Source organism: Gracilinanus agilis, chromosome 1 (assembly GCF_016433145.1).
Source record: "Gracilinanus agilis isolate LMUSP501 chromosome 1, AgileGrace, whole genome shotgun sequence".
NCBI classification, from domain to species: Eukaryota; Metazoa; Chordata; class Mammalia; order Didelphimorphia; family Didelphidae; genus Gracilinanus; species Gracilinanus agilis.
Window position 1 is genome coordinate 702,303,972 of NC_058130.1, and position 15,776 is coordinate 702,319,747.

A 15,776-nucleotide genomic window follows, 5' to 3' on the forward strand; every position below is an offset into this window, starting at 1 on the left:
ACTTGGGAGGGGGGCGGGGGGGGGGGGAGGGGAGACAACCATGCTGCATATAAGGAATTTACCACTCTGTAAACATGTAACTGCTCTGGCAAGGGAAGGAAAGTCTAAACAGGGACTACAATGTTCTGCTAGGATTTGGGGCAGTCACTACAACTGTCCTCCACTAAAATCCTATTCCAATGTCTTGGAACAGTGTAAAAGTGACCCTGAGTTCTTGGTGGATAGAGGGTTGGACTTGGAATTAGGAAACCTCAAACAGAAATCCTGCCTCAGGCTTTACTGGCTATATGACCCAGGGTAAGTCATTTAACCTCTCTCAGTTTCAGTGTCCTCATCTGAAAAATGGGAATAACAGAATCTACTTCATAGAGCTGTTATGAAGAGTAAATGAGATAATAAATGTAAAGCACTCTGCAACACTTAAAGGGCAAGATATTAGCTACTTTTTCTATTATTATTCTCAAAGACTATGCTAAGCTTTCTGCTAAGCATAAGCCTTGGCCAGGTCCTACCCAGTTGAAAGTGTTCATCTGTGATCTGAGAGCCTGCTCAGCTAAATCAAGAAAAGTTCATCATCATAATGTAAAAAGTTCTGAACATGAAAGTCAGGGAAGACTTGAATTTGAATCCTGCTTGCACTCAAAGGTTGTGTGATCATGGATAAGCAAATTAACATCTCTCAGACTCATTTTACTTATCAGTAAAAGAGAAATAATCATACCTGTAGTACTTAAATCACAGGAGTTGTAAAATCAAGACAAAGTATTTTCCAAAGTATTAAAGTACTTTCCAAACTTTAAAGCACTATATAAATTTAAGCTAGATTATTGCTATTATCAGTTGTAGGGTAATTCGTTTTTAGCCATAGAAACTTTCAAAGATGACCTACCTGCTAAGTCACAGTGGGCTTTTAACTTGCATCAGAAGAGAGAGTACCCATATCAATGAAATAGATCATTGAAGGGTTAAAGTAATAGCATATCAGAGAAATTCCAAAGACATAATGCATCTAGATTTCCATAGAGCATTCAACAAAATCTCTCATGATATGCTCATAGGCAAGATGGAGATGCAGTCTCAGTGGTAGTACAGTTAAGGATATTTGTAACTGGTTTAGACATCCTACCCAAAGAGTACTCACTGGTTAGGCTCCACCTAGAGATACCTCTAGTAGCTATGTCTTATGAAAAGTGAATCAAACTCTCTTTGTCTAGCAATCAGCAACTTTTAAGTTAATCAATCAAAAACTTAAATACCTCTACTTAGTACCTTACTAGTCACTAAGTTTGAGAGTTCACAAGTCACTTGCTAGAGTGGGTGACAACTCCAGAGGCCACTGCCCACCCTGCCCCCCCGCCCCCCCCAGCACTGCTAGGCAAATTGAAAGACTGTGAATGTTCCCATAAAGTGGAGAAGGGACAGGAAATGATGTGGAAAAAGGATTATAAAAAGTCCTGAACTTCCTGTCTAAGGGACTTCTCCTTGATGCTTCTCCTTTGGAGTTCTTCTTTGGAGTCTCTGCTTCTTTGATCTTCTCCTTTGGACTTTTTCTTTGGAGGATGGCTCCTTAGGGCTTTTGGATTTCAACTTCAAATTAAAGCTTTGGGCCTTTCAACTGGAGCTTCCAGCTTCAGGACTTCAACTTTTGGCTTTGGAGCTTCTTGGAGTCAGGGACTTTTTGCTAGGTTCACTGCTGCCTCGGTAAGCTTAGCTCAGAAGGGTTTTTCTGCATTGGGACCTTGCCTGGATGCTGCCTGGCTTGCTGGTGAGTGATAAAGATTCCCACGTGGAGATTGGAGCTCTGTCAGGGAGTGAGCTTCAATTCACCAGATCAACATTTAGGGTAAGGTAGGCAGTCTCCTTACCTCTTTCCCTTCCACATTTCCCTCTTTTTACTAATATTCCAATTAAACAAAACTGTTAAAAACTGCTAATAGTTTCCCTAACTTAAGGGATAATAATCAGCGACCACTCCTTATTACTCTCTTATTTAGTCAAATCCCAATTTAACTATTATAGTCTCAAAAAGCTACATCCTCAGTTTTGTGCTATTTATCCTTTTTAATCAAGAGCTCACATGAAGACAGAGAAGGCATGTTTTCCAAATTTGGGGATAAAAGAAAGCTTGAAGAGTTGGAGAGATAACATGGAATCAACATTCAAAGGATCTTAAGGGATGGAATGACAGGCTGTATTTAATAAAAATAAATACAAAGAAAGTACTGCACTTGGACTCAAAAAATCTGTTATATTGAACAAATCAACCAATCAACAAAGCATTTATTTATTAAGCCTTCACCCTGTGCTTGGAACACAGAGACAAAAGTGAAGCAGATGTTGCCCTCAGGAAAATACTTACAGTCTAGTTAGGGGAAACTGCACATACATGTACAGGTATATCCAAAATTGATACCAAGTGATTCGAAGGGAAAAGGACTTATATGCCGGGAAGATCAGGACTCAAGTAGAAGGTGGACCCTAAGCTAAGAATTAAAGGCTTAAAGGAAGTTAAAGATGATAAAAGACAAAGTTGATAAGAAAGTGAATTCCAAACTTGTGGAACACGTGGAAAAGGCATGGAGATAAGGTGATGGAAGATCCCATGGGAAAAATAATAAAGAAGCCAGTTTAATGAAACCATGTGTGCATGAAAAGGAGTAAGTGCATAAGAAGTCTGGAAAGGCAGAAGGGACAATGTTGTAAAGGGCTTTAAACAGAAAGTTCATATCCTTACAATGGAATTCTGATCATGTTATCCCTATATTAAATAACTCCAGTGGCTCCCCTGTCCAAGATTTCCTGGATGAAATATACATCCTATTTGAAAGGTAAAGCCCTTCCTACCTTTCAAGTCTTTTTACACTTTACTCCTCTCCACATACCGTAGGATCCAGTGACATTGGCTTCTTTACTCTTCTCCTTATAGGAAACACCCCATTTCCCTCAAGACATTTCATCTCACCTCAGTATATTTTCATTGACTGGAATGCTGGAATGTTTTCCCTCCTCATCTTTATCTCCTAGCTTCCCCAGTTCCTTTCGATTTTTGGCTAAAATTTCTTTACATAGAACTTTACTTTTCCAATACTCAAATGCTCATACTTACAAGATTATCTCCAATTAATCCAATAAATTTTTTGTTTATATGTATTGCTTGTATGTTGTCTCTCCCATTAGTCTGTGAGCTCCCTGAAAGTAGTTGTTTTACTTTCTTTGTATCCCTAGAGTTTAAAATAGGGTATAGAACATAGTAGTTGCTTAATAAATGTTTGTTCATTTGACTTGCTCCTAGATGTAACAGGGAGTCACTAGAATTCATTTAGCAAGGGAATGAAATAGTCAGATTCACGATTTTAGAAAAATTATTTTGATTGTCATGTTAATAATGGACTGGAATAGAGTAAAATTTGAAGCAAAAAGACCTATAAGTAAGCTACTTTGGACAGTCCAGGCAAGAGATAATGAAGATCTCCCAAGAAGGTAAGTTGTATATAGATAAGGTGACACACTAGCAAGAAACACTGTGGAGACAGAAACAGTATGTGGAGAGTGAATCAAGGATGACACTAAAGTTGTAAATCTGAGTGCCTGGAAGTACAGTAGCGCTCTTGAGAGAACTAGCCAAGTTCAGATGAAAGGGGCAGATTTGTGGAAGAATATAATGAGTTCTGTTCTGGATATGCTGAATTCGAGATGCCAATGGAACAACCAATTCAAAACATCTAATAAGCAGTTGGTGATGAAGTGGGAGATCCACAGGTAATACGCATTGAACTGTATTGAACTGTAATACACTTGAACTGCCCAAATAAAAGCACATGTTTTCAAACTTTTTATATGTACCACATATGTGCTGACTTTTTTTTCATCTCCAAAAAATGCTTGTTGTCATAAGGGATGGCTCTCATGAAGGAGAAGGATGCATGGAATGGAAGGACACTGGTGATATAAGAAACAGAAAATAGCCCAAAACACTTATTTTTTTAAAAGAGAAAAAAAAATACATTGCATCATCCTGACACTGAAAAAAATGTTTCAATATAATGATTTAGTGGTGTTACTTTTATTAGGAATGAATGGGGAGTATTTATTGAAAAATATTATGTGAAAATGCCTAGGATTGAAAGTAATCACCATTTGTATTTTTAAATCATTATACTTCTAAGACATAGATGCTATATAATAACATTTTTAAGCTCTTTTTTTTAAAGAGTGAATTCAGCAGAAAACAATTGACTACAATTGGAAAGAATTGTAAATGGAAAGAATTACAATAAAAATCAAAACTAAATGCTATTTAATTATAATGACCAAGCTTAGTACCAAGAAATCGAATGTACCTTCCCTCCCTTTTATAGAGGTTGGGAATCAAATTACATGGTTACTTTTGCTCAATTGCCTTTTTTTCTCTTTTTCATTCTTTGTTATAAAGGACAACTCAAAAAGGGAAGGGGAAGAGGAAGGATGGGATATATCAGGAAATGAAAGCAGTGTAAAAACAAAAGAGAGAGGAAAAAAAACTAAGTATTAACTGAGAGAAAAAAATCTACTGTACTAGTATAGAATAACAGGAAATGTGACTTGACAGTAACTTATGTAGAAAAGGCCTGAAAGTTTTAGAGGATTGTAAAACTCAATAGTGTAACTCTTAGAAGCCAAAAAGCCTAATTCAATCTCTCTTTTTTTTTTTAAATAAAAACTCTTACCTTCCATCTTGGAATCAATACTGAGTATTGGCTCCAAGGCGGAAGAGTGGTGAGGATAGGCAAGTGACTTGCCCAGGTTCACACAGCTGGAATTGTCTGAGGCAAGCCTAATTCAATCTTGAACTGCCCAAAAAAAAAGCATAGTGTCCTAAACCAGGAGGTGAAAATTCCATTTTTCTCTAAACTAGTCAGATACATCTGGAGTTGTAGGTACTATATCTAGGCTGCCACTGAAAAGGCAGATTGGTATAGAGAATTCAGCACTGGACTTGGAGTGAGAAAAATCTGAATTTACATCTGTTCTTAGATATTTATGAGGCAGCTAGGTGGTGCAATTGATGGAGTGCTAGGCCTGGAGTCAGAAAGTCTCATTTTCCCCCAAGTTCAAATTAGGTCTTGGACACTTACTACCTATTTCAACCCTGTAATCCTTTTTGCCTCAGGTTCCTCATCTGTAAAATAAGCTGGAGAAGGCAATGGCAAACCACACCAGTATCTTTCCCAAGAAAACCCCAAATGAGGTCACAAAGAGTTGGACACAACTGAAAACAACCAAACATAAACACAGAGACATATAACTATGAGCAAGTTACTTAATCACTCTGTTCCCCAGTTTCCACATCTATAAGATGAGAGATTTGGACTCAATGGCCTCTAAAATGCCGTCTAGCTGTAAATCCATGATCACATGATCTAAAAGAGATATGGAGGGGGCATCTGGATGGCTCAGTGGATTGAGAGCCAGGCCTAGAGATGGGAGGTCCTAGGTTCAAATCTGACCTCAGACACTTCCCAGTTGTGTGACCCTGGGCAAGTCACTTAACCCCCACTGCCTAGCCCTTACCACTCTTCTGGCTTAGAACCAATACACCCTATTGATTCTAAGATGGAAGGTAAGGGCTTAAAAAAAATAAAAATAAATAAATAAAAAGGATTATGGATAACTCCCTATACAAAGCACTACACCAATACTTCTCCCATGGCACAGAACCCTGGGTTCTCAAAAATTATGCCATCAATTTGTTTAGTATGACTACACATATTTGCATTGGTTTTATTCTTCTTGCCTTCTGTGTGGAAGGGTGAGAAGGGGTAAGAGACAATTTGGAAAAATAAAACCCAATTTAAAAAGACAAAAAAGGTAATCACACTAATAATTCATACTTTTAAATACTAGATAAATGAAAATCCCATTATCCAGTCTATGATATATAGCTGGAAAAGTTTATCTGGAATAGATATTGCAGAGGGGCAATGAGTGGGGTCCAGAATTAAAAAGGAAGAAGAGAACAGCATTGACTCCCTTTGAGAAACAGCACCATTCTTTTAATGATCTTGAGCTGCTCTCCGACACAAAAAAAAACTATCCTTTTACATAAATATTTGCCTACCAATGCTATATGGTTCTGAATCTTAAAACGCCACAAACTAAGAATCCAAGTTCACCCCTAAGGACAATGGAGAGGCATAGTGGATATAAGTAGTCTGGAATATAGTTCCAATAATGATCTATATGCGAGAAGAGCCCAATATAAGAGGCACAATGAAGAAATGATATATATAAGCAAAAAAGGAGGTGAGTCAGTCATAAGGGAAGAACAAGAGACAACAGATTGGCAAGCAAAGAGCTACACTGGTACCCTCAAAACATACAAAGACCTAAAGCCTCTAGTACACTGAGGAACTTTTTTGTGAAGGATCCATAGAAGGCCACAAATAAGAATTACACAAGATGAGAATGCACCAATGAGTTGCAATTTACAAGGTGGGAAATATTCCCAAATCCATGAGATTACAAATCCACTGAAGCACTATGGTGACTAAGCCATGTAGGAGAGGGAATGTCCTTATTCTGGTTGGATATGAAGGGTAGAACAAGAAGCCAAAGGAAGAAGCTACAGAGAAGCACATTTCAGACTATATAAGCTCTCTCCATAAGTAAAAACTTCCTAATAAACAGAGCTATCCCAAAGGGAAATGGTATGATTCAGAAGGTGATAGGTAGAAGTCACAGGTAAGCAAATTTCAAATTTCTTACCATTCTGAGATTATCTATAAAAGAAATGGAAAGCCAAGAAACATAGTATGTGCCTTCCCCTTAAAGTTCTTGAGCAGAAGTAGACTGCCCAAGCTATTAAGGACATTTTACAGTGCAGTGAATGTGTGCCTCTAGTATAAGTTGCACTAGATGTTAATATAAAATACCTTCTGAACAAGGCCCTCAATTTCCCTAATCTGAGACTGACCCACTGCCCCCAGCCTAGGCAATAATGAGGCAGAGGTCAGACTCCAAAGACACTGAAATGAACACTCCAATTAAAAACCCTTAGTGGAACATAACAGATTAGCTGAAGTATCACAATGAACCCTAAGCACCCCTCCCTTCTAGAAGACAAACATTAAAAGCAACAATTTTTCACATCTAATTCCCAAACTACTGTTTGTACCTTTTTTTTAAACATTGATATTTCCATTATAATACCATCCTCACTCTATAAAACTGCTGCTGCTACCTGGGCTATCTGGGCTGGAAAACTGGAGGAAGGAGGCATCAATGGAGAGAAGTGTTGTTGCTGGAAAGACAATAATATTTTCCTTATGGCTTACATGCAAAATCATATTTACATTAGTCTCCTCTTAGTTTTCGGCCTTAGACAAACTACAGGCCCTCCTGCCCTCCAGATCAATATTAGTTTGCTTCTCTGCTCTCAAATTAATGTCAGGCAAAGAGTAGGAGAATGTAAGACTCTCCCTTTACCCAATACTACTTCATTCTATTGATTTACATAATCATATTTGGCTCAGCTCAGTTAAAACTCCTTAATTTTGTGTTCACTGGAAAGGGTAGTATCTCTTTCTTTCTCTTACCTTCCTTAGCAGGTACAGTACTCCGGGATGGCTGCAGCCTACACAGCCGGTGCTTGGTAATCTGCACAAGCCCTTTGTTTGGAGTCCTCTTCAGAACAGGAGTGACTTTCCCCCGAAGGCTATTTCTCCTCCGGAGGCTATAATGGTTCTTTGGTGTACCAGATGATGAAGGACTGCTCTTCTTATCAACAGGAAGGCTGCAGAGATCAAATTTAGAAAGCTGACAAAATGATGATATGCAGTTGACTTGATCCTTTCCAATAGCCATTCCCAAAGAGTTCCAAAGAAAAAACAAAAATGGCATTGGGGAATTGGAAACTATTATACTGAATCACATTTAAGAAGATTTAGGAACCTGGTATCTTAGACTCCATCTTCCTCCCTGTCAGACATCATGGTATTCTAGGTTTTAGAACTGGAAGGGACTTTAGAGAACATCTAATCCTTCCACCTCATCTACACATGAAAAATTAAGACCTGATAATATTGAATGACCTACCCAGAGTCACACAGGTACACTGCATGGCAGCAGAGCCAGAAAGACTGTGTACTTTGGCCAAGGATTATACTAGATAATACAGAAGGATCCCTTCACATTCCAAGACAAAGATTTTGAAATGTCAAACATTTCAAATTATATATTTTCTTTGTCTTTCCCTTAATCCCAAATTCCCAAATTCTATATCACTAACCATTTATCTCCTTTACTTAAAAAATGAAGAATCTCATCAATACTATGGTCATTGCCCCCCAAAAGAAATACTAGGTAAAAATAATCTTCAAAGAAAGCAAAAGAAAAACGTAAAGTAAAAACCTCCAAGTTTGTCCACAGCATAACTTCCAGTTGCCTATATCACTGACCAGAAGACCTCTACAGTAGCCCCAACCCTATGATTTCCCTTCATTTCACCATGCTGAGTTTCAGGTTCCTCATATGTAAAATGGGGAGGTTATTGCTTACACAAACTACCTCATAGGTGTGTTAGGGCAACATTTCCTTATAACCTAGACTCAACTCTAGACTGATGGATATAGTAAGAGACCAGAAAACCCAAAGATGTAAATCAGAGCACCACTCTATAGGCAAAAACCTCCGAAACTCCCAAGTTAAAACTCTACACAGTAGAGGCAGTAAAGTAAAAGGACTAAATGTGGAATCAGAAAACATATTTGAATGCTGTCTCTGCTCCTTATTATTTGTATGGCCTTGCACAAATATAGTGGAAAGAGCACTGTCTCAGGGAAGCTAGGTGGCTCAGTGGAGAGCCAGGCCTAGAGACAGGAGGTCCTGGGTTAAAATCTGACCTCACACACTTCCTAGCTAGACCCTGGGTAAATAACTTAACCCGAATTACCTAGCCCTTACCTATCTTCTGCCTTGGAACTGATATTCAGCATTGATTCTAAGACACAAGGTAAGGTGGGGAGGGGAAATAATTCAAAGACATTTTATTTTCCCAATTACATGTAATAACTATTTTCAACATAAAGTTTCCAAAATTTTAAGATCCAAATTGTCTCCCTCCTTCCCTTTCCTCCCCTCCCTGATGATGTAATTTGATCTGGATTATACACGTATTATCATGCAAAACATACCTCTATGTTAGTCATTGATATAAGAGAACACTCATATAAAACCAAAACCCAAAAGTAAAAATAAAACTATAAATAAACTAATGAGGAAGACAGAATGTTTGATCTTCGTCTGATTCCCAAAAGTTCTTTCTCTGGAGGTGGATAGCATTCTCTGTCATAAGTAGAAGGTAAGGATTTAAAAAAAAAAAAAAAAAAAAAAAGGTAAGGAAAAAAGAAAAAAAAAAAAGAGCACTGGCTCTGGAGCCAGAGATGCTGGGTTCAGGTTCTGCCTCTGATTATTTACTCCCTCCCAACGTGATGTTTGGCCTCTCTGGTCCTCCTTTCACCCTCTGTAAAATGAAGGACCAATGAGGTACCTCCACATTCCACAGCTTTGTTTCTATGACTTATTTGTGTCCTCAATTCCTCATCTGTAAAAATCAGAGTTGGAGTAAGAGATCTTTTTTTTTTTAAACCCTTACCTTCCATCTTAGAATCAATACTGTGTATTGGCTCCAAGGCAGAAGAGTGGTAAGGGCTAGGCAATGGGAGTTAAGTGACTTGCCCAGAGTCACACAGTTAGGAAGTATCTGAGGCCAGATTTGAACCTAGGATCTCCTATCTCTAGGCCTGGCTCTCAATCCACTGAGCTACCCAACTGCCCCCCTCCCCCGAGTAAGAGATCTTAAGATCCTTGCCAGTTGCTTAAACACCTATCATCCTATCACATTTGTAAGACCTTGTTAAAGTATACAATTTTCCAGTCTTTTAACTGTAAGTTGTAAAAGAATATGGTAATCTGCTTGCAGATGCTTTTGCACTATTTTGCTTAACAGTTATCAGAAGCCATACTCTATGGTCTGGCTGTTTGTTTTTTGTTTTTGTTTTTGTTTTTTAAATAAAATCACTAGGCTATGAGAGATTCTACAAGAGTCTGCTGAACTTCTGGAGCCTAAGACTGGAAAGGGTTTCACCATGATTATTAACTCCAATCTCACCCCTCAATGGAAATCATCTCTAATAGGCACAGCACCAGCTCTCTTCTCTGTATGTTTGTCATACTGTTCTGGGCACCAAGGTATGAGAAGAAAGCAACCCAAATGATTAAAGGCAGAGCCCTGGACAACATAAAGTAGTGAATAGAGGAGTTGGAGTACAAAGACATGGGGAAGGGGAAGGGAACAAATATTTTATTAAGCACCTATTATGTGCCAGACACCTTGCTAAACACATTACAAAAATTATCTCACTTGATCCTCAAAGCAACCTAGTGAGGTAGGTGAACATAGTTTCAAATTCTTGTGCTGTTGATGAGACCACCTATTAAGATTTCTCACTTCTAACTAGAGAGAGGAGTAACAAAAAGGAGGCAAAATCCTCACTGGTAAAAATATGGAAACTGGAATCGAAGGACCTCTCAAATCAGTTCCCTTCTCTCTACTCACAAGGACATGAACCTTATTCTATCCTCTTTTACTTGACCTACTATAACAGCTTTGTCAATAGTCTCTTGGCCTCTATGCTCCCCCTCTTCAATTAGTCTTTCACACAACTATCAAATGAAGATATCAAAGCATACGCCAGGCAATACAGTGATCCAGGACAATCCAGAGGAATTTAGGAGAAAGAATGCTATCCACACCTAGAGAAAGAACTGTGGGAGTAGAAATGCAGAAGAAAAACATATGATCAATCACATGGTTTTGGCGTTAAAAGGTCACTCTACTGTAAATACGAATAATATGGAAATAGGTTTTGAACAATGATACATGTATAACCCAGTGGAATTGCTTGTCAGCTCTGGGAGGGGGAAGGGAAGAAAGGAGGGAAAGAATATGAATCATGTAACCATGGAAAAATATTAATTAATTAATTTAAAGAAGCATTGGCCAGACCTTTTCACTCTCTATTCAACAAGCTTTAGTGATTTTTTATTGCCTCTGGGATAAAATACAAATATCTCTCTTTAATAATCTCTTTAATAATCTGGGTTAAGCCTAGTTTACCAGAGAGATTTCACATTGTACCCACTCATATGCTCTCAAAAACCTCCAAACTATATCCCATCCATGACATTTATCTCTGGATTCTGCACCTTTGCTCAGGCCTTCCTACCTAAAATGCTTTCCTTCCACTTCTTAGAATCTCTGGTTCCTTCAAGGTTCAGCTCACGTACCAAATCCCACAAAAGGTTTTTCCTAATACCACTAAGTGTCAGTGTTCATCTTCCTCAACATTACTTTGTATTTACTTTATACAGATTTTATATTTATTCACTTGGGTGAATGCTGTTTCCCCCTCAGTCAAATTTAAGTTCCTTGAGGGCAGAAGCTATTTCATTTCTGTCTTTGAATAAGAAACACAATCCTCCATACAAAGTAGGCACTTAAGACGTGCTCATTCAGTTGAATTGAACTGAACTGATCTGCATTCATATCCAATGTATATTGGCTGTATAACCTTAGAGGAGAAGTCATTGACCCTGCTGAGCCTTAACTACGTCACCAGAAAATGGGGATATTATTCCTTTACGACCTAGCTCAAAGGGGTGTTGTAAAGAAAGCACTTTATAAACTTTAAAGTGTACAGAAATGATTTTTTAAATGTATTTACCTTGTACCCCCCCTCCTCCGAATGATCTTGGTTCGGCTCTTTACTTTGTAAGGCGAGAGGGGTGCTTCACCATAGGGAGTTTTTAATCCACTGGCTCCCACTCCTGCTCTATTCAGAATAGGAGTTCTTGAATCTCCTGCAGAGGGATGGGAGGGCCTATCTCTGCCCGCAGGATCAGAATGCCAAAGGAAAGAGGATGAAGATGAAGATGCCGGGCTAGAGGCTTTCCATTTGTACTTGCTGGTTGAGGTTCCAGGTTTGGATGTCATTGATGCCTTCTTTGACTTGGTATCTAGGTCAGCTCTGAGTTGTGATTTCCCAGCTCTTTCATAAGTTCCAAAGGATACCTTTCGAGAGGTCTCAGGAGCTGTCCTTGGGCTAGAATATCTTCTAATGGCCCTTGGGTTCTTCACTGAGCTATTAACCCATCTATAGTTGTTTTTCCGAAATTTATTAGTCCTGCAAGGCACCAGCAAACAGTTCTCTCTGACTTGTTTAGGTGAGTGACCCTGCTTCCTTATAGTAACAGATACTTCTGCCTGAGTAGGGCTGCTTGTGTGACTAAGGAGAGAGTCTCTGTCTGACACAGAGTGTTGTAAGCCTAAACTGGATGGAAGAGAGCATCCCAGTTTCCTTCCAAGGCCTGAACGAGGAGACTGGAAAGAAGTAGGTTTGGACTTTAATACAATGGCACTTTCACTAACAGTCCTTCGGGGTTCATGAGAGCCCCCAGGAGTAATGCCCATAGACCTCACAACCCGGGGCTTGCCAGGTTCTTTGAGACAGACCAAAAGAGGATCCTCCTTACTGCTACTACCCTCAAGTTTTGTTGGCCGAGAGCCTTGTAACTTACCCCCTGGGGGATCTCCCTCACCTTCCTTAGGCCTTTGGTCAATCCTGTGACTCCCTTCATTATCATCGACTGATGCCCGATAGGTATCAGAGTCAACAATTGAGTCAGATTTTGGTGGTGGTTTAATTTTGATTACCATGTTCTGATCTGAATTGAGCTGCACCTGCCTCTCAAGGACATAATGCTGAGAAGATGGGTCCTGACTGTCCTCTGAACTGAGAGAAGGCTGAGCTATGCTGGTACTTCCATTATCACCAGGCTGATCCATGGATCCTGAAGGTCGATTCACAAGGGAGTATTTTTTCCGCCATGAGGGCCCATGGTGTGGTGGGAAACCCCTCCGACCAGGGCGAGAATATCGGGGGCTGAAAACTCTGCCACTGCTATATGTGGACGGATGCCACTGGGTAGTTGATGAGGCTGGGGCATTGCCATGTAAGTTTTTGTAGTCATCTATGAGACCTGGAAAAATCAGAACATTAGGTTTGGTTAACAGGCCAGACTCACCAATCCACACCTCAGCTCTAACCTAATCCAGAATAAAAGATATAAGGGAACCTCTAGAAATTTCACATCAACAATCCCCCATCCAACTTGCATAAATGACTCCTTTTCTGGGCTAAGCTTAAAACGCAACTATAAGGAATCTGACTATTTATCTTGGTATTACACAGACATTCTCTTATGCCTAATCTCTCAGTCTACTGAATCCATAATTTCTTCATCAATAAAATGGTAATAAGAATTCCCATGCTATCTAACTCACAGGGTTATGCAGCTCAGATGACATAATGTATACAAAATACTGTTAATGGGGGCAGCTGGGTAGCTCAGTGGATTGAGAGTCAGACCTAGAGACGGGAGGTCCTAGGTTCAAATCTGGCCTCAGACACTTCCTAGCTGTGTGACCCTGGGCAAGTCACTTAACCCCCATTGCCTAGCCCTTACCACTCTTCTGCCTTGGAGCCAATACACAGTATTGACTCCAAGACGGAAGGTAAGGGTTTAAAAAAAAAAAAAGATACTGTTAAACTTGAGTACTATAGAAATGTCAATTATTATTTCTGGAGTCATATGAAGAAGAAGATATTAAACTCCTACTTCATCTTATACAGTTATGTTCATATATTCACTGGATTTTTAGTTGTTTGTATATCCATACTGCTACATGAATAAATTTTGAAAGAGCCATCCAAAAGCTGAGTCTTATTTAAACTCTGCAACTCTCCCAACACAGAACATTGCACATGGCAATGCACTGAATTATCCACCAAATGTTTTTAAGTGCCTATGTGAAAAACTAAAGGGAAGAAAATTGTAAGAGAAAATAACTCACATTTATGTAGCACTTTTAGATTTCCAAACCACTTTCCCCTCAACCACCCTTTTGAGTTAAGGAGCCAAAATACTAGTTATCCTTGATGAATCTATGATTTTTGGAGGAAGTAATGACTACTTTCTCCATTAACACAGATCAAAACACCCTCCTCACTTAAGTGTTCTTCAGGAGTTATAACCAAAAAATTCTCTGAGAACAATTTGCTGATAAGCCTCTCCGAGCTTAGCTAGATCTAACCTCATACAATCAGCATACAGTTCATCATCAATCTTCAGAGTCTGAATGGCTCTTCCAGAATTTATCCACTCTAAAAGGATTCAGAGTCATTTATGAAAGAAGATTTTAATGAAGGTGAAAATGCTATTCTCAAATGGGAATAACAAAACTGAGGCTCAGAGAATAAGTGCTCAAAGTTTAATAGCCAGTTAAATGTCAGGGCTGGGAGTTGTAATCCAACTCTTTCAACTCCTAAGTATAGCACTTTCCCAATGCCCACCATATAAGAAACCCATGAAAGAGAACTGAATGATCTTACATCCTTCACGGTTGAACACATATAGCAATTGTCCAAAAGCCATTTTCCAACTACCCAAGACTTTATTATTAATTTATTATTGACCTCTAAAAACCAAACTACTTGGTTATCTGCATATTACCAGAGATGACCTAGAAATACTTGGAATTAAAGACAAGAAAATGCACTTAACACAGGGATTCAGGGCCCCACAGCTCATGAATCTCACAGGCTTTTATGAGCTAGTGGTGCCTTGACTGAATCCTCCTACCTGGGCTGGAAAAGCTTTTACCCACCACTCTCCTCCAGTGGATTGTGTGCAGGTCTGTCTGAATATGCTTATTTATATTTTCTTGCGATGCGGATGCATGTGCCTGGGCCCCAGCCTCTGGGTAAGCGCCTATGTGAGCTTGTGAGTTCATGTGTGTATGTGTGTATGCATTAGGGGAAGGGAGCTTGGGACCCCTTCTACAACTGCCAGGCTGGCAGAAAGCAGGAAGGCAAGCCTCACTCCCGTTACCAAGCAACAAGTATGTGTGTGTATGTATGTGAGTGTAAGTGTGTGTGTGTTTGTGTGTGTGTGTGGTGTCCCCCATGTTTCTAGGTGCTTGAGTATAGGAGGAACCGCTCGGGTTGGCAGGCCCACTATGTGGTCTCCTGGGATTGCTCCCTCCCCACAAAATGGGGACGGGGAGGGGCGACAAGAAGGGTCCTGGAGTAGGTGGTGGGGACAGGGCCCCGGGAAGGAAGAGGAATCAGGAGAGACAAGGAAGGCAAAGACCCCGCCCAGGTGTCCATAGGTTACCCTGCAGGAGACGGATCTGCCGCCGCAGCTGCTCCTTCTCCTCCATCTCCCGCGGTCCTGGCAGCAACTGCAACAACGAAGGCGGCAGCGACGGCGGGGGCGGCGACGGGGGCTGCGGGGGAGGTGGCGACGGCGGTGGAGACGGCGGTGGCGAAGGCGCCGGTCCAAGGCCCAGCCCCCGCTACGTCATCGCCCCGCGACCGTTTCCCGTCTGGCGCGCGCTGCCCACTAGCAGGCCTGGTGGGGGTAGGAGGAAGAGGCCGGGAAGGGGCGGGGCAAAGTGGGGAGGGGCGGGCGAAAGAGGCTGAAGAGAGGACGTTGCGCAGTTGGGGAGGGGCGTTGGCCGAAGGCTGTGCTCAGTTGCCTTGGCAACGATGGCTTAGCCCGGCTTGTGGGGAGGGGGCCCCAGCAGTTTGCGCAGGCGCAGAGAAGGACAGTAGGGCCGTTGGTTGCCCAGGAAAGAAGACTCCAACGGTTAGTCCCACTGTGGTCCTGTTGCCATG

At 40.5% G+C, this 15,776-nt stretch overlaps 1 protein-coding gene across 1 annotated transcript in view; it reads right to left on the minus strand.

Moving 5' to 3' along the window:
* Positions 1 to 15,334, minus strand: part of ZC3H3 (zinc finger CCCH-type containing 3) — a 501,954-nt gene extending 486,620 nt beyond the window's left edge. Inside the window, 3 exon segments of the mRNA XM_044669341.1 lie at positions 7,575 to 7,771; positions 11,763 to 13,077; positions 15,274 to 15,334. Coding sequence (XP_044525276.1) covers positions 7,575 to 7,771; positions 11,763 to 13,077; positions 15,274 to 15,319 — 1,558 coding nt within the window. The 5' untranslated portion in view covers positions 15,320 to 15,334.
* Between the last annotated feature and the right edge of the window lie 442 nt (positions 15,335 to 15,776).